This window comes from Episyrphus balteatus, chromosome 2 (genome assembly GCF_945859705.1).
Source record: "Episyrphus balteatus chromosome 2, idEpiBalt1.1, whole genome shotgun sequence".
Classification (NCBI taxonomy): domain Eukaryota; kingdom Metazoa; phylum Arthropoda; class Insecta; order Diptera; family Syrphidae; genus Episyrphus; species Episyrphus balteatus.
This window is the reverse complement of record NC_079135.1, coordinates 67,618,260-67,638,465: the sequence shown is the minus strand read 5'-3', so window position 1 is coordinate 67,638,465 and position 20,206 is coordinate 67,618,260. Positions and strand designations below refer to the sequence as shown.

Sequence of the window (20,206 nt, the reverse complement as noted above, 5' to 3'; positions counted from 1 at the left end):
TTTTGTTTTTTGTTTTTCAATCATATGTATCAATATTGTCATAAAAATATGTGTTTTTTTTCAATACAAAATGGCAGCCGGAAGTACCTATGCATTTTTTGTTTGTGTTTTTCTTTTTGTTGTTGTTGTTTTATTTTTTGGACAGTTCAAATTTTATTTTTATTTGTTGTGTGTTCTTAAAGGTTATAGCAAAAAGGTGAGATTTAAAATGTGTGAATATTTGTGTATGTGATGTCAAGGAGGAGTTGGGGGTAGACAATATTGCAAGTGTTTAATTTAATATCAGCATTCAGACTTATCCTCTTCAACAAGGTATTGCGTATCTTTTCCTGTATCGGCTGATGGATCCAGTTCTCTGGTACGCAATTGCAGTTGCGGTGATGACTTGTGCGTTATACTGCTGGGCGCTAAAATTGCTGATACTGGTTCGGTAAATGGTCCGACTGGTTTCAATTTTGAATTGATGTCATGTGGAACTTCATAAATTCCTGTAAAGAAGAAAATACATTGATTGATGGTAAGTCTAATGAAAGCATTTTTTCGTAGTAACATGAATGTGATATATGTGAAGTGAAATATTAAAAAAATTTTGCACTTTGTCAAAACTATGAAATTTACATACATCGTTAGTAGTATCTATTTAGCAAAAGTAATTTAAAAATTTTGGATTCGAAACTTTCAATATAAATCATTTACGGCAAAAATAAATGAACTGTTGCAAATTAAGTACCTACTACTATATTCTTGAAGTTTGAATTTCTCGTAAACATCCTAACCGATTACTTCGTTCTGAGGTCAGAAAAACTTTGTTTGTAATTGTAATTTAAAAAAAATTTATATTATTTAAATTAAATTTCTTGGCTGCAAAAAAACATCAAAAAATGTAGAACAGAGTTTAAAAAACAATCGGCATTTTTCTTATTGTTTCAATAAAAATGTAAAATGACTTTCGTTTCAGATGTCAGATATCTTGAGAAAAATAAATTAAATTGGCTTTGGATTTAACACATTATTCACAAGTTTGCTTTTCTAAAGTCTTTCAAACATGTTAACAGACAATTTTTGATTGGAAGAATACAAAATTGTCAGCAGTTGTCAGCCGATTTTCTACCAATGATTTGTCTACTTCTTTTTATAAAATTATCTAACCGTTTAAACAAACAATTTTCACTAGGTAGAAAATTGGCAATAAACACAATGCAAGGAATTAACCTTTTACAGGTCCCTAAACCTTTTAAGTGTTTTGACAAAGTTTGAAATAATTCGTTGTTGTTTTTTTTACTCTATAGCTTTTTAAGAGTAAGAATTTATTATTTACCTGATCCATTTCCAATACTTGGATCTGATGTCGTACCCGATTGTACAGCATCATACATTGGATTCGAGAAATCACGCGCCTTATTACTACTATTCACTGTTTGTAAATTATAGCTATCCATTGGAGGGACCTCACTTGGTGGTGGCATATTTTGGAATCCAGGTGCATTGAATTCAACATTTGTTCCATGACGGAATGTAACACTTTGCGATGATGAAAGTGTTGGTAATCTTGCCAATTTTCCACTAAAAAAAAAAAACAAAAAAATTTAAATATTAAGTTAACTACTCATCATGTTAATTCAACTCTTTAACTTACAATGGTTTCTTCCTTATGACATACCAAACTCCACCAGCAGCTAATATCACCAATAATATAACCATAATTGGAATTACAACAGCAGCAACATTTCCACCTCCTGGTCCAAATGCTCCTCCTACGACACGCTCGCAATGATCGCCCATGAAATCTGACAAACATTCACAAACCAAATCACCTCGTACATTTTCACTACAAAGACCTCCGTTTTGACATGGACAGGCTCTTGGAGATGCTCTTGGTCGTTCAGCTGGTGCATCACAAATCACTTCAGCTGTCGATCGGTGCGATGGAAGTGGACCAGAATTATCGGGACATGCACAACGACGACCTCCAGGAACAAGAAGACACAAGTGTGAACAACTACTTTCGAAGCATGGATTACGAAGAGAAGTGTTGTAACGTTTTTCATGATAAACCTTCAAACCGGAAGGATTTACTAAGTTTCTTTGTACTATCACTTGCACTCCGCGACCAAACTTGTCTTGTTGCATCAACTCTCCACTATCCCGTGTTACCCAATACATTGTGGATTCAAAAATGTCCAATGAAACCGGATGACGCAATTGTTCACCCTTGACAATTGTCTTTCTCAGTGAACCATCAGGTCGACTTGATTCAATCGTATTCAGTTTAGAATCAACCCAGTAAATAATGTGATCTTGAGAATAATCGATAGTAAGTCCAGCTGGATGCCGAATGGCTTCAGTAATCAGTGGTCTACGTTTAGATCCATCCATCCAAGATACTTCGATCTTTGGAGCTGAACCAGCATCGGCCCAGAACATTCTACCTAACTGAGGATCGACTGCTATCGCAGTGGGCACCTCTAATCCAGCACTAACTACAGCTCTTCTATAACGTCCGTCTGTCTTAGCAACCATTACACGTCCTCGTGGTTTGGAACCAGTCCTATCCACTTCAGTCCAGTACAAGTTATCAGCTAACCAATCTACTGCAACAGCTGTTGGCTTCGATCCACCCTTCATGTTTAAGTCCTGAGCAAAACCAATCTTTGCTTGCCCATCCAAGGCATTGATCATGTAAGAACGTTTGATTGTTTTGTCATAACTATCAGCCCAGAAGATAATTTGTGCTTCAGCATTATAATCCAGAGCTTCAATACGCTTCTCAGCTGCCACTACATCGAATTCCTCATGTTTCTGTAAATCAAGACCTCGAATCTCAGGGCCGTTTGCGAATACCAAAACAACATCATCCTTAATAGCCTTGCAAACTCCAGACATTCCATCGACTAGCCTAAATCCTTCTCTGCATGAACATGAATAAGTTCCATTCAAATTGTGACACTGGTGACTGCAACTGTGAGTTCTCGTAGCACACTCATCAATATCATCACATCTCTTCTTTTGATCCTTCGAGATGATATAACCAGGATAACAAGCACAAATATAGCCTCCATCTGTCAAATTGTGACAATGATGTTCACAACCTCCACGGGTCAATTCAGAGCATGAACTACTTTCATGACATCCCAATTCATCAGAAGCATCTCCACAATCATCTGAATAATCACAAACTTGTGATCTTTCAACACAATTCTTATTAGCACATTGATATTGTGTGTACAGATCGCAGGGTCTTTGCTTGGTAGCACATAAAGTCATATTGTTCTCATCCGAACCATCACCACAATTATCGACTCCATCACAAATCTGATACCTAGCCACACATCGATGGTTGGCACATTGGAATCGCCTCAACGTATCACAGTTAAAGTTCGAACAAACCTTTGGATCCTCATCCGTTCCATCACCACAATCATCGGTTCCATCACATAGATCCGAAGGTGATACACACAAGTTATTGGCACATTGGAATCGAGATTCCGGACAATACCTTCCACCTGGGAAACGTGGTGGACAATTGATTTCATCAGACATATCCCTACAATCCCGATCACCATCGCAACGGAAGTATGATGCAATACAATGACCAGACGAACATTGGAAGGTTCCATTCTTACATTGGTAACCTTCACAATTCATTTCATCAGTGTTGTCTCCACAATCATCCTCATGATCACATCGCCAACGAGATGATATACACTTGCCATTACCACAATGGAATTCAGATTCAGAGCACTCTCTGTAGTTACCCTTGCAAAGAGTATCAGCTTCATCGCTTCCATCGCCACAATCATCTGCAAAGTCACACATCCATTGTCTGGAGAGAAGGAAAAATGTTAGATTAGTTAGATTAGAGAGATTATTGAAGGGAGACCTACTTTGGAATACAACGGTTATTGCCGCACTTGAAGTCAGTTTCAGTCGAACATTTTGGACAGTTTTCTGGTAGCTCATCACTATTGTCACGGCAATCATCCTTACCATCGCAGAACAACCATTTGGGAATACATCTGTAGTTCGATTGTCCTGGGCATCTCTGCCATCCAGTTGTGCAGTTTCTCTGACGGCACATGTAAGCTGGTTCATCAGAATCATCACCACAATCGTTATCGAAGTCACACATCCATAGCTTGGGTATGCAACGACCGTTCTTGCAGCTAAATTCTGTATCCGGATCACATGTCCGTTTATCTGAAATGATTCAAATTTGTATAAAAAAGTTCTTTTGGAACCTTATGGTCTTAACTTACGGCATACAGCAGGATCCTCATCACTGCCATCCTTACAATCAGCATCTCCATCGCAACGCCAACTATCTAATATACAACGTCCACTGGACTTGCATTTAAAGTCAGAGTCAGGACATGGTAGATCACAATTTTGCTCATCGCTACCATCTCCACAATCATCTGTTCCATCACATATCGTTGCCGATGGAGTACAGTTCGTATTCTTGCACTGGAATGTTCCTGCCCGACAGTGTCGAGCTGGACATGTAGCTGGTTCATCAGATCCGTCTTTGCAATCCTTTTCTCCGTCACACTTCCAGAACCATGGAATACACTTCTCATCATTTCCTTCACAACGATGTTGGCCAGTTGTACAATTGGCAATACAAGTTTTACTATCCCTGGCCAGATAGAACTGGTTAGGGCAAGCACATTTATAGCTTGGAGCTCCTTCCTCAATATACCCTTCAATATTCAGATATGTCGATTCAGCTGGTGGTGAAATGAGGCAAAGATGTGAGCATCCACCGTTTGTTTTGCCGCAAGGATTTGTATAAGGAACCTGCCTCAGTCTATGATTGATATGTACGTCATATGGTCGGTGGGTAGTGTTGCGCAAGGTGGTCAATTCCTTGCCAGTAAATTTGTTTGCCCTCATAATTGCCTTCAAATTCCAATCGGTCCAATATAAATAATCATCAAACAATGATATCGCAAATACATGAGGAACTTTAGCTCCAGATAAAACTATATGCCTGTGTCGTCCTTCCAAATCAGCATAAGCTATATAATCTAAATGAGCATCTGCCCAATATATACGATCGGTAAAGTAATCAATAGCTAGAGCATTTGGCCAAGCAATATCATCTTCCCATGTTAGAATTCTTGTTAAGTTTGATCCATCCATACCCATTTTAGCAATATAAGCTTGCAGATGCCATGATGTAAAGTAGAGATAACCAATGCCAGGATGAACAACAATAGCTCGAGGATCAACAACACCACTTCGCAAAGTCTTTCGTTTTGTTCCATCTAATTCAGCTACGTCGAGATTCTTGGAATGTCTATCGAGCCAGTAAAGTTTTCTTCCAACCCAATCTACAGCAATACCTTCAAGACCATGTGAATCATGACGAACTACAGCCTCGCGGGTAGGCTTCTCTTCCATGCTATTGTATTTCGATCGGAAGATAGTCTTTGCTGTAACATCACAGAAGTACATGTAATCCTCTTGGAAATCAAAATCCAAAGCAACAACGTTCATAAGATCTTGATGCATTAGATTGTATTGCTTGCCATCCAAGGACATGTTTCGAACATAGTATTTATTGGTGAAGATAAGCCAAGCAGTTTCGTTATCCTTTCGTTTGCAGGTGTGTTCGTCAAGTTGACGTTCGTAATATCGTTCGTTACATTTGCAATAGTAACTTCCAGGAGTATTGGAACAATGTTGCGAACAAGCTCCAGGAAGTTCCAGGCACTCGTCAATATCTGCACAAGCTTTTCCATCAGCAAGAAGCCTTTAAATAAATTTACGGATATTATCAAAATTTCAACATAAGTCACCAATTTGTACTTACTTGTAACCCTGATTACAATCACAATAGTAACTTGTAAGTGTATCAACACACTTATGACCACATTGGTGAATTTCAACCTTGGCACACTCGTCCACATTACAATGAGAAGGTTCATCGGATTCATCCGAACAGTCTGCCACTTTGTTACAAACCAAATGATAGTCAATGCATTGACCATTGGTACAGGTAAACTGTCCAGCTGGACAAGTAACATTCTCTTTTTTACAACCAACTTCGTCAGAATGATCACCACAATCATCTTCACCATCACATCTGTATTGAGTGCGAATACACTTGAAGTTCTGGCAAGTGAATTCTTGAGGAGAACAAGTTTTGTATTTGGAGTTGCAGAATTTGCCTTCATCAGTTCCGTCACCACAATCATTGTCATGATCACAAACCCAGCCCTAAAATTAATTGATTAGATTTTAATCAGTTATCACAGACTTGAAAATAGCTGGTTTCAAGACAAATTTCCTAAAAGTTCTGAATTTTTTAAAGGTCATAAAAAGCTAGGAACCATAAAGCAGACCTACCAGAACCTTTAGTTGCTTACCCCCACCAGCCACCCATCCCTAGATACTAACCTTATTGATGCACCGGTTATTGCCACAAGTGAACATATCCTCAGCGCATGGTTGCTGAGTTGAACAACTATGAAGTGTTGTATTCTCATCAGCGCCATCTACACAATCTGGATCACCATCACAAATCCATTTCCTTGGAATACATTGAGCACGTCCCCAAGCCTTATTTTCAACACAAGTAAACTCTGTTTCTTCATCACATTTCCGATCGTCTATAAACACAAAAATAAGATATTAAAAATTTCATCAAAATCCGATCAGTTTTTTTAACTTACTGCATTGATGTCTACTATCTTCATCACTGTTATCCAAACAATCATTATCACCATCGCAAATGTAAATCCTTGGAATACAATTTCCATTATCACAAGTAAATAGATCACCAAAGCATGTCCTTCCTTCGGATTTACAATACTCTGGTGGTTCGTCAGCCCCATCACCACAATCGTCATCTCCGTCACAATACCATGTTGCAGGAATACAACGATGATTTGGACAACGGAAACTGTTTTGTGGGCAAGTTCTTTGTCCACAATGTAGAGGATCTTCATCAGAGTTATCACCACAATCATTATCTCCATCACAAAGCCAGTAAGGTTCCACGCAAATGTTAGTTTTCTCACATTTCAAATGATTTGGTGGGCAAGTAGTATTTGTGGGACAGCGTTCATGTGTTTCATCGGAAGTTGCATTGTCCTTACAATCATTGACACCATTACAAACCTGAGCCATTGGAATACATCTTCCATTGTTGCATGTAAACTCACCATCCACACACGGTGGATAGGTGCATCCAACTTCATCGGAACCATCTTTGCAATCGTTTTCATGATCACATTTCCAAGATTTGAATATGCATCGACCGTTATTGCAGCGGAATTCATTTGGCGAGCATGAATGGAAAGCACAGTAGTTGGGATCTTCATCGGAGTTATCTCCGCAATCATCATCTCCATCGCAAGACCACATTCGTGAAATACATTTTCCATTTTGACAGTAGAATTTGCTTGATTCGCAGGTGTTGTTTCTTGGAGCGCACATTCGGCCTTCGTTGACCAATTTCGAGTTATCGTCACATTTACATTCAGCTTTGCCATTTGGTGCTGGGTGGCAACTCTGTGCACAACCTCCATTATTAATCTGGCATGGATTTACTTGACACTTTTGACGTTCCAAACTATAGACCCTTATGTCACGTGGTGAGTCTTCAAGGCGTTTGACAATCTCAACCATATTAGCACCGGTATGTTTCTCAGCACGATATACTCCACGAAGTTGCAAATCTGTCCAATATATGTAATTCCTAAAGACACTAATGGCAAATGGATAAATTGTTGCCGCAACTAATAGTTCCCTTTCACCTCCGTCCAAATTAGCCCGTTCGATCTTTTCCCGGACAGCATCTGTCCAGTAAAGTTTTCGTTCATCATAATCGATTGCAAGTCCACTAGGTTGGGATAGCTCTTTGTCAACTATCGCTCTCTTTAGCGATCCAGCCATTGTTGTGCGGAAAATCTTACCCGAAGTTCCAAAACGACCCCAATCGGTGAAGAAAAGTGTTCCATTGCATGGATCTAGGACAATAGCTCTTGGTCGTTCAACTCTTGCAATCATAACTTGTTCAGATCCATCAAGATTCATGGCGTATATTGAATTATTCGAACTATCTGTCCAGTAGATTTTATTTTGTGTCCAATCATAAGCAATACCCTCCGGATTGATACCCTTATTCAATACCACAGTGACATCTTCCAAAGTTGGATTATTAGCCTTGGTATGGGCAATCTTTGCCCATGGACGGATTTGTGTGTACAAAAGTCGATTTTCCTTATAATCAAAATCAAGACCAACAACATTTGTTAGATTTGTCATTGGGGCGAAGGGCACTTGTGTTGACCTAGGGTCTAGATTGACAGCTCTAATTTCTGTTCTCGTTGCAAAGACCAAGTATTCGTTTACTGTTTCACATTTTCTTCCGTCTGTGTTAAGTTTTCCTGTTGCACAATCACATTTAAAGTTCATTCTAGATGGGCTTGATGCATCTGGTGGGAAACTGAAACATAGTTGGTCACAACCTCCATTACCCAAACGGGCACAAGGGTTACCCTCATCTGGTGGCTGATTGTTGATATTGTAAATGGCAATGTCACGAAGTTTTTGTAAATTAGTGCGAACTCTTTCGGGCATTGAATTATTTCCAGGAAGTTTGGAAGCCTTGAAAACTGTCATAAGATTACGATCAACCCAGTAAACATCACCAAGGTATATAGCAATTCCCATTGGATTTGGTAGATTTCGACGAATAATTTGTCGATTTCCACCCGAGTATGAAATTTTCTGAATAGTATCCAATTTCGAATCAACCCAATAAACGTCATGTGTCAGCATATCAACAGTCAAGTCACGGGGGTTTGAAATTCCCGAAGTTACAACTGGAGTCCAGTTAGATCCATCAAGATAGGCTTTACCAATTCTTGGATATTGTCCATAATCGATCCAATAGAGTAATCTCTTGATTGGATTGACCGCTAGCTCTCTTGGAGCATCATTGGTGGTTTTGACCAAAATTTTGCGGTTTGATCCATCTAACCAACTCACTTCGACATAGTTTTCATGAGGAAATACATTGGTGAAGTACAAATTACCAGCAACCCAATCGATAGTTATGCCTCTAATTCCATTACTTCCAATACCGTCTTTGATGATGTGTTGAAGTTCAGTACCATTTGGTCGAATTCGGAATATACCATTCCAATAACCGCGATTATATTCAGCCCAGTAAATCCATTGTTCCCGGAAAACGACATCCACATGTAGAATATGATGTCCAGATCCACTTATTGGAACCATAGCTTCCGAACTATCTGTAAGACTGTATCCACGAGTCATATCTAATTGTGATACTACAGCAAATGTCTTATAAGCCACACAGTTGATGTCATTTTCCTTTCGGTAGCCAATTCCACAGGCACAAGTTCTGGACGATCCCTCATCAGGAATACACAAATGCTCACATCCACCATTGTTGGTTTGACATGGGTGTTGCATCATTGATCGTTTCTTGTAGATCATCATGTTCTTCAAATCTGGTTCATTGTCAATGATTACTTTGGGATTATCTCCTCTTGGCAAGTCTACTCTTACAATTTTCTCATAAACTGGATCCAAGTAGTACAGCCTTGAGTCAAGAATACCTAAGCTTTTAGGTCTTGCAATGGCATTTGCTTCAGACAGTATAACCCTGTGGTTTTCTCCGCTGTAATCCATGGCACAAACTGCTGATGGGAACTGTGTGCTGTAGTAAATCTGTTTTTTCTCGATATCAAGTGCTATACTTTCAGGTCGATCTATGTCGTCTTTCAAGACAATTGAATTCGTTCCAGCCATGTTAACTCTTCCAATCTTCACTGGTACCCCAAAGCCTCCTTCATCGATCCAGAATAGTTTTCCTTCACTAGGATCAATAGTCAATGCCTTAGGCTTCGAGACTGATGTTCTATTACCATCATTTGCCAAAATAATTGTCCTGTACTTGATCTTGCCATCAACACGAACTGCTTCAATATTACTGGCAACTCTATTTCCCATATAAATATTTCTACCCAGCCAATCAAAAGCGATTGTGTATGGTGCTCCAACAATTCCAGTGTCCATGCCAAGGAATTGAGTTTTGTTTCCGCCTCCATAAGGTGTCGTATAAATGGTACAATTCTCATCATCATCTTCACGACCTTGAACCCAGAAGAGAGTTTCACCCTTTCGGTCAAAGTCCAATCCAGTACTGCTATCAATTCCGATAACTGGTGCTAAGGATCCAGCCCTAGCATCACCTCCATTAAGTGGTATATCAACAATCTGTGTTCCCTTGACAACCATGATAAATGGATTCTCTTCTTCAATGCAACGTCCTTCTGAGAGAAGTTTAAAGCCTGGTTTACACTTGCATGAGTAACCCTCCTTAGCACTTGGACTTAGCAAACATAAATGTTGACAATTGGCCCTCATGCAAGGATTCTCATACATTGGCTGGAGCGATGGATGATGTACGTGGATTGATAATGGTTGACTGATCAAATGTGATACAACAGTTTGATTCTTTCCACGGAACTTATTTGCCGATAAGACTCTGTTAAGTTGTCGATCGGTCCAGTAAAGTGTATCTTCAAACAGAGACAACGAATGCGGATGTAGAAGATAATGACTTCCAGCTAGTACCTGTTGCCGTCCAGTTCCATTGTAGTAACAAAAATCGATAAAGTCCAATTTCGAATCGGCAAAATAAACTCTCTTCGTGGCAATATCCAGAGTCAATCCATTTGGCCAGTAGATCTTTGTGTTGATAATAGTTTCACGCATAGTTCCATCCATTCCAATTCTTTCGATTCTTGGATTTTCACCCCAATCTGTCCAGAAAATAAATCTAGCACCTTCACTTGGATCCAAGCACATTCCTCGAGGTTGAGTAATATTCTCCCTCACCAAGACTAACCTATTTGATCCATTCTCTGAAGAAACCTCAATGGTGTTTAGTTTACTATCAAGCCAGTAGAGATTTTGTCCAACCCAATCATAAGCCAAGCCTTCGACTAAATCTAGCCCAGTTGTAATGATTTCTTGGGGTTCCATTCCTCGGTCTAATCGAGAAATCTTCTTCAGTTTCATGTCACTCCAGAAGATTGTTCCAGTGTGCATGTTTGATGCAGTTGCTACAACATTCTCAACAATAATGGGTACCCTCTCAAGACCTTGTTCTTTAAGATCAGCTACAAGGATGGAATGACGGTTTGATATAATTAAGAAAGCTGCTGAGTGATTAACTGCTTTACAGTTATGCTTATTTGGTTCGAGAACGTATCCATCGGTACAGGAGCAGAAGTAGGATCCCTTGGTGTTTGTACAGGCTTGTGAACACAAACCTGGTGGGTCACATTCATTAATATCTTCGCATGTATAGCCATCAGTTCCGAGTTCTGAACCAGGTGGGCAAATACACATGGCGCCCAACGGTGTCTTTTGGCATCCACTCGAACAAAGTCCCGTTTGATGTTGACACTCCGCGAGGTCACAACCTTCACCTTCATCAGAACCATTTGGACAATCTGGAGAGCCATCACAAACCGATGTAATATTCACACATCTCTCTGTAACTCCAGGACATTGCCATTGTCCATGAGGACACTTAAATGGCGGTGCAACACAAGCATGCATTGAACTTTCATCAGATCCATCACCACAATCATCTTTTCCATCGCAAATGTAGGCCTTGAATACACAGTTTGAGTTGTTACATTTAAAGAAGTTCGGTGCACACGAAATTTGTCCGCAATCTTCTTCATCTGAGTGATCAGAGCAATCATTGGAACCATCACAATGCCAAGAAATTGGAATACAGAATCCAGAACCCTTGCATCGGAAGTGTTTTTCCATATTACATTGATTAGGACCTGTCGATGGACAGCCAAGTTCGTCACTACCATCATTACAATCTGGAATACCATCACACTTGTATGATTCTTCAACACATTGTCGCAAGTCTGCACACTTGAATTGGTTCGCCAGGCAGGTAATTGGTGGGCAATCTTTCTCATCTTGTTTATCGAAACAATCATCATCACCGTCACACACCCAACTCTGAGGAATGCAATGTCCTGTTCTGGGACACGTGAACTGGAAATAAGCACAAGTCTTTTCGGCACAGAAATCTCCTTCATCCGAACCATCTCCACAATCGTTTTCACTGTCACACTTCCACATATTTGGAATGCATCGACCATTGGCACAGGCAAACTGGGCAGCTCCACAAGTAACATTGCCACATTCAAGTTCATCAGAGTTATCACCGCAATCGTTTTCTTGGTCACAGCGGAAGTTGAGAGGAATACAACGACCAGATTTGCATTGGAATTCGTTGGATCCACAAGTTGGTTCTGAAAAAAGAGAATTGAAATTTAGTCATGTTGTAAACCAAAGCTTTTAAAGGTTCAAACTTACTTGTACAGTTCTGTTCTTCATCGCTGTTGTCTAGACAATCATCATCTCCATCACAAACCCATGATTTAGGAATACATCTCTGGTTATTGCAAGTAAAGTCCCATGAGTTCGGACAAGGTTGCACTGGTGGTTCAGCAGTTGGATCGGCTACACAAGAACGCTCATCGTCAGCCAATCGTTCACCATATGGACAGGAACACCTTGATTGGAGTTCTCCTAACGAGTCATTCTTTGGAACAGCAAAACAGATTTTCTCACAACCTCCATTATTATTATGACAAGGTTGTTTCTCTTCGATCTTTTGCACATCCCTACTGTAAACCTTAACACCATATAATCGGTTAGTTTGTGGCTCTCGAACCATCATTTCCTCTTGTTCCCCAGTAAGCTTGTGCAGTCGTATAATAGCATCAAGTCTCCAATCTGTAATGTACATCCATTCATTGTGAATGACAATTGAAAATGGATGCCTTACAAGACGGGAATTCACTGTTCGAATATCGGTACCATCGAGGTTTGAGTGTTGAACATGATCAAGTAACGCATCACACCAATACACGCGATCAGCTTTGAAATCGATCGACAATCCATTTGGCCACCCTAACGTCACATTTTTGAATACCAAAAGATTTGTTCCATCAGTATTAGCTCTGGTAATGTTAGCTGGTCGATCCCATTCGGAGAAGAATATAAAACCTCGATTTGGATGGACTACAATAGCTCTAGGTCTCTTAAGATTCTTGAGGAGGGTTCTTCGGTGGGTAACGTTACGTGTTGATAGAACATTCAATGTTCCCTTGCGACTGTCGATGTAGTATAAATTCTTTGAAGCCCAATCTACAGCCAAGCCTTCAACACCTTCATTCTGGGAAGCTAAAACAATCTCCCTTCCAGTGCCATTTCGGTGCACTCGATAGATAACATCTTGAAGAACATCCGAGTAGTAAATGAATTCATCACGAGAATCATAATCAAGTCCGACAAATCTTGCCCGCCTTGAAACAACAGGCAGAATTGCATCACTGAATCCCTCAATAACTGGTTCCAAAACTTTTCCCTTGATAAAACGTTGTTGAGAGTACATCAAAAATTCCCGAACTATTTTACAGTTTTTCAGATCTTTTTGCAACTGGTAACCTGTATTACAGGCACATCGGTATCCCAAACCTGAGGGAGCTCCCTTAACGGCTGTCACAATACACATATGATTACATCCACCATTATTGTTTCCACAAGGGTTAGATACCTTTGGTTGGCTGAGGGCGTGAACTGCAATTATAGCTTTTGGTTCTCGAATATCCTTTGCCTTATATGTGACTTGAATTGAAGCTGGTCCTTCGAACTTGTCCACGGACATGATTCCTTGTTTTGTTGCATCTGTCCAGTAAATTCTATTTTCAAACAATGCTAGTCTAGATGGGCTTGGAACTTGTTGACCTCGCAAGACCATAACACGATTGTTACCTTCATAGTCTACCGATTCAATATAGTCTAAAAGTGAGTCACACCAAAAGACTCGTTTTGAAATTATGTCAACTGTAACACCTGAAGCCTTATAGGCTGCCTCAGATACAACAGATGTTGCATGTGTACCATCCATATGAGCTCTCAGAACTTGTCCCCCATCAGCAACGAACATCAAACCAGAAGTTGGATCGAGCGCCAGATCGGCCGGGCTTGTCAAATTTGATCCCAACACAACGGCATGCCAGTTCCCACTCAGCTCAAAAACATCGATTTTCTGTCCAACCAAATCGGCCACATAAATCTTATCTCCCACCCAATCAACAGCCAGTGCGACTGGTGCCCATGTTCCAGGCAAAGTTAAGTCTAGCGGATTAATTGCACCATTGAATTCCTCCAACTGCAGAGATTGCACCTTGCGGGTTTTAGTGTCAGACCAATAAAGTGTATTTCGTCCATAATGAAAAGCCAGTCCACTAGCTGCAGTAGCGTTAGCCACACTTCGAGGATCATTTCCATGCGATGACATGCGAACAATAGCTCGATCATGCGCAAAAATCAACTCAAGGTTATTCGCATCTCCAGCTATACACTTAGAATTATTGATAAGGGAATAGCCACTGGCACAGTTGCAAATGTAGGAACCTTCAGTATTTGTGCAAAGCTGGTCACAGTGACCCCATTCCGCGCATTCATCCAAATCCACACACGTTCTATTATCAGCAGCAAGCGATTGTCCTGGACGACAGTAGCATACACCACCAGTCAGAGATGAACCACATTTGTGTTCACAACCAAGAGCAGGACATGAAGCAGTTGCTAGGGAACAGACCAATTTAATTAGCAACGAGATTATATATAACCAAGACAAAAGAGTAGAATATACTTACAACAAGCAGTTTCCTCATCACTGCCATCCTCACAGTCGCGTTTACCATCGCACAGCTGTGATTTAAGGATACATTTGGGTGAGCCACCAGGACCGCCTCGTGGACAAAGGAACTTATTATCAGGGCAAGCTATCGCTGTACAATTTGCCTCATCACTTTCGTCAGCACAATCGTGATAGCCATCACAGTAGAAGTTGGCAGGAATGCATAGAGCATTTGTGCACCGGAACTGACCATTGTGACATGGTGGAAAATCTATAGAGTAAGAGAAAACAAAAGGCGGAGTTGAACACAAAGCCTTAATGGATGTAGACACACATCGCAGTTGAAAATATAGCTACTTACTGCATCCTTGTTCGTCGGACTTGTCACCACAGTCATCGCGGTGATTGCACTTCAATGCGGCATCAATGCATTTCTGTCCATTGGCACACCGAAACTGATCCAAGCGACACGATTCACCCGTACAGTCATCTTCGTCACGCCCATTTCGACAGTCCAGATAACCATCACAACGTTTCTCCTTTGGCACACATGGCCCAGATAATCGGCCACCTTCGGGAGCAGCACCACCAACCGAATTACAAAAGACGTCTGTAGTCTGGCATTTTCTGTAAGCTGCAAGAGCAAAAAGGGACATTTTTCAAATTAAAAAGTTCAAGCACTGCATCACAGGAACAATCACAGGCACACATTATGAAAGAGTTCAAGGAGAGAGATGCACTTGTAATCTTACAAGTGGGTCATAGTTTCATCTATATACTCGGCGCTGGTGCTGCTTAAAGACTTGCATTTCTAACTCGGAGGGTTCATTTTTTTTCGGAGGGCAAAAAGGAAGCTTTTGGCATGTTAACTTTTTCAGAGATTTTTCTCGTTTTGCTAAATTACACGGTGAATGGCTCTTCGAGTGCCCTTCTGACGAAGAACTTCCTATGCCAAAAGATGAGAAAAAAAAAATTGGGTGCAATTTTTCTTTTTTTTCGTATTCAAAATGATTACGACCATGAAGGATGCAAGGAGCATCTACATACATTACATACATATAGACCAGGTGCACAAAGAATCTCTTCATTCACTGATTGAAATCCATTTTTTTTCAATCTATGGTTGGGAAGCAATTTAAATGATGGCCTTAAGAGTTTTTTTTTTCTACCGTCTTTTTTTTTGTTGAAGATTATAAAACGGAAAAAATAGTCCTTAAATTTTAAAACGGAAGACTTTCATTGCATGGAGATGAGGTCCTTTACGAAGAAGAAGAAAATCACTTAAAAAAAGAAACGAAAGAGTAGGTACTACCAAGTTGGAAAGTCTAAGAAATTAGTTGAGCACCGGTAATGTCATTCAAGCAAATTTAGATAAGATAATTCTTGAGAGCGAACTTATAGAAAAAGTGTTTCATTGGTTGAGTGGAGGTCGTTTAATCTCTTGGTAAGAAAAAACTTTTACGAAACGGTTGTGCACTTAATTGGCAGGTGTGTAAATTAGCAGAGAGTTGTTGTAAAGTGATGTTATAGGAATAAATTAAAAAAAAATAAGAAATGCAATTTGACTTTGATTTTTTTAATGAGTATATGCTTTTGGAGATATACGATAGTTAAGTAATATTTATGAAATTTTGTTCTTAAAACTGATTTAAAAATATGGTTAAAAGTGTGTAATAAGGTACTTGTACGCTCAATCTGATTGATGTCAAATCAGTTAAAATTAAAATCTTAATATTTTTTTTGCAAACTGTTAATTTTATGTCTACGGTTCGTTTTTTTTTCACTCAATTATCTGTCTCAATTATCTAATTAAATTATAGAAGACTAGTTTAAAGTAGGTATTTTAAACTAAAAAAAACTGAAAAATGTGTTTGGAACTTAAAGACTGCTTAACTAGAGTAGGCTTAATCGCTTCAACGTGCAGCTAATGAAAATTAACACCAATGTGTTTGTTGAAGCATGAATAAAAATATCTCTCCCTCTACCCTTGAATGGACATTTAAATTCCAAGATCATTCTGATCTATATTCTATACCCCAGTTAATTTTTAATTTATATAAAAGCCCTTTTTATCCCATCAAAATAAAAATACATAATTTCTTTAAAATCATAATTTCTAAATCGATAAATTTTGAATTTGGACGAAATACCTTTTGTTATATCAATAAGTTATATCAATTTAAAAATGTTCTGTAATCCATTTATAATATATGAAAAATTGTAAAAAAAAATTTGTAACAGGCTGATTTTTGGTATACAGCTTGGTGTTAGGTTGGTTTACAATCTGTGAAAAGTCCTGAAGTTTCCTCTGTCCACTAGTCCCAATATATGGGGTCAAAGTTCACAAAATTTTTTATTTTAAAAACGGTAAGTTTTAGACAAAAATTATGTTCTACAAATTTTAGCTTAGGTTATTTTACAAAAAAATTGTTATATAAAGTTTTTTGTATCACTTACCGTTTAGACATTACAACATTTCAAACTATCCCATATAATTTGATTAAAATAACAAATATTAAAATATGAAGAAAAAAATATGCGAGTTTGAAGTGATATGTTTTCTAAACGGTGCGTGATACAAGAAAACTTTGACAATTTTTTGTAAAATAACCTCGGGAAAAAAAAACGAGATTTTAATGGTAGGAATTTAAAAAACAGGACTATGAAAATCGGGATACCGAACCCAACCCGAAAAAAATCATAAAATTCATTCTTCAAGTGAAAATACATTATGAAATTGAGCTCCAAAAAAAGATGCATTTTTAGAAAAAAATATTTCATAATAGTAAAAGCCGTTTAAAAAAAAAACTAATTTCTTATAAATAACTTTTTTTTTTAAATTAAAGAAAAAGTCGGTGTGCAATTTTGTAGCAATTACTTATTAACACCTAAAACCAAAATTTGAAAAAAGTCAATGTCCCATTTTCGGAATCGTTAAAATTTATAATAAATCGTTTTGGAAAAAAAATCTGATAAAAAAAACGATTCTGTGGCAGGTACAGTTAACAATGATGTTCGAAAAAAAGATATAACATATTATCTAAAATTAAACATTCGAATTTCTCGTTATTCCTGTCATGTTATTGTTCTTTTCAAAAAAGTATAGGTAAAAGTTTAAAAATATTGGATTTAGAACTAAAAATATTACTACTTCACAGAGAAAAATATGACCCGCTAAAAACTAACAGATTGCCATATTGTTTTACCGGGGTTGGGGTCAAAATTCTGCCGGGGTCAAAATTCTTTTGTCAAAATTCTGCTTTCAAAATTCTGCTTTACAAAATTCTGCTTTCAAAATTCTGCTTTTCAAAATTCTGTTTTTCAAAATTCTGTTTTTCAAAATTCTGCTTTTCATAATTCTGCTTTTCAAAATTCTGCAAAAAATTAAAAAAGGGTTTGGAAAATGTTAAAAAGCGCGCGCTTTTTAACATTTTCCAAACCCTTTTTTAATTTTTTGCAGAATTCTGTAAAATCATCTTTTTGAAAAATTATCTGCTTATTTGATTACTTACCTACATAATTTGTCATTTTTTAAATGCGAATTAATTTTTGTTTTATAAATGAATAAATTTGAAAATATTAAGAAAAGGTTTTTAATATTAAACATTTCCGAAAATAACTAAAAATTTATTAATTTATCAAATAAGGATGAATATTCAAAAATTTGAATAAGAAAAGGAATATACAACATCGGTTCCAATTAGTATACATATTTTATTTGAAAGAAAGTCAGTATATGCATTTCAAAAAATATTTGCGACACTTAAATAAAAAAATTTAGGAAAGTACCAATGTTGAATTACATTAATGAGGTGTATTTTTCTTTAGCCAGCGCATATGCTATAAAAAAAAAAAACAGAATTAGCAGAATTTTTTTGTTCAAATATAATGCTGGCAGAATTTTGAAAAGCAGAATTTTAAAAAGCAGAATTTTGAAAAACAGAATAGAAAAAAAGCAGAATTTTGAAAAACAGAATTTTCGCTGAAAAAGCAGAATTTTGAAAAGCAGAATTTTGAAGCCAGAATTTTGACCCGATCCCGTTTTACCGTCCATACATTTCATAAGGAAATCTTATTAAAATCAACGATTAATAAGGTTTTTTTAAGGAGATTTCTTATTATTTTTATAGAGAAAATCTTATTAAAATTTGACTGAAAAGTCGATTTTTTTTTCCAACTTAGCACTAGAACAAAAATCGCGATCAATATTTTCATGGCAGGTTGGTTCAGGTGGTAAGGTGGGCGACTAATGATTTGAAGTCTCCAGTTCAATTCCCAGCCTGGTCATCGTTTTTTTTTATTTTTTTGCAGATTTTAAAACATTAAGGAAAACCCGATTGTTTTAATAAGGTTTCCTTCTTGGATGAAAACCATAGAGAAATCTTATTGTTTTTGTTCTATTTTATGTGGTCTATTTTTCTCTGTGTTGATTTAGGTAGGTACGTCTCCATTTCCGTCTTTAAAACCTTAATCACATTTAAAGCACTGAATTTGATTTTCGTATATGTTCCATCAAATTTTTTCTTTATTATTCTTTCATGAAAAAATTGATATTACAAAATTAAGTTACTTTTACTTGCTTCCTTAGAGAAAACAAAGAAATTCAGTGAATTTAGAGTTTAGATAATTACTTGGATTTGCGTTTTTTTTCCATGATTGTATTTTTAAAAATCCAGCAATGGTAATTTTTCCTAAAATATTAGGGTAAGGTGCGCACTTTAGACAAAACACCAAATAATATAAAAACAAAAAGAATTGAACAACTTTTATAATATATATATATTTTTTTATAATCAAAGCAACGAAAAAAACTTAAAACTGGTAACAAAAATGTATTAATTCAAAAGTTATAAACAAAATACCACGTTAGGTCATTTGCGCACTCTTATACATACTATTGTGTAAGAGTGCGCGGCTTAGTTTGTAAGAGTGCGCAGCTGCGCACAGTTGTAAGTTCGCACATAAGTCGCAAATAAAACTGGTTATCTTTAGATAAACAGAGTATTTTTCGACCTATCACTCCTTGCATGAGGAACATTCTATTTAGTCTTCGATTAATGGTTCCGAGAAAATTTCAACATTTCCTAACTACTTCCATTCGCTTGTTTTTTGCAAAACTTGTATTTGGTTTCTTTTTGGTAGGAATTGCTTTTTCTAGCTGCTGCTTGCTGGTATATGGACAAATGCCAGTAATTTTGAAGCCTTGGATAGCGTTTACTGCTCTTATAACCCGCGCACTCTTATACTTCATCATGGTGCGCACTCTTACACGTTCAGAAATGTAATCGAAGAGTATATGTATTTCACAATGCACTTTATGACCGATCTTCCGTGTTCCTCAAATGTTTTTTTTTTGTCGACTTTTCGACTTTTAATTTTTTGTTATTTAGCGGAAAATTTAATTTGTTTGGCAAGAAAAATTAGAAAAAAATGAGCTAAACAAAACTTAAACTTAACTAGCACCTTTGTTTACAA

At 37.6% G+C, this 20,206-nt stretch overlaps 1 protein-coding gene across 2 annotated transcripts in view; it reads right to left on the bottom strand.

Moving 5' to 3' along the window:
* The window catches only part of LOC129910598 (low-density lipoprotein receptor-related protein 2), a 229,866-nt gene continuing 209,660 nt past the window's right edge, over nucleotides 1–20,206 (bottom strand). For both annotated transcript variants that reach the window (XM_055988032.1, XM_055988031.1), the window contains exons 5-15: nucleotides 15,093–15,365; nucleotides 14,748–15,002; nucleotides 12,394–14,676; nucleotides 6,678–12,329; nucleotides 6,403–6,614; nucleotides 5,816–6,222; nucleotides 4,257–5,755; nucleotides 3,885–4,197; nucleotides 1,637–3,823; nucleotides 1,319–1,563; nucleotides 1–488 (exon numbers count right to left, since the gene is read on the bottom strand). In XM_055988032.1, coding sequence (XP_055844007.1) covers nucleotides 283–488; nucleotides 1,319–1,563; nucleotides 1,637–3,823; nucleotides 3,885–4,197; nucleotides 4,257–5,755; nucleotides 5,816–6,222; nucleotides 6,403–6,614; nucleotides 6,678–12,329; nucleotides 12,394–14,676; nucleotides 14,748–15,002; nucleotides 15,093–15,365 — 13,532 coding nt within the window. In that variant the 3' untranslated portion in view covers nucleotides 1–282. The remainder of the gene's footprint in view (nucleotides 489–1,318; nucleotides 1,564–1,636; nucleotides 3,824–3,884; nucleotides 4,198–4,256; nucleotides 5,756–5,815; nucleotides 6,223–6,402; nucleotides 6,615–6,677; nucleotides 12,330–12,393; nucleotides 14,677–14,747; nucleotides 15,003–15,092; nucleotides 15,366–20,206) is intronic.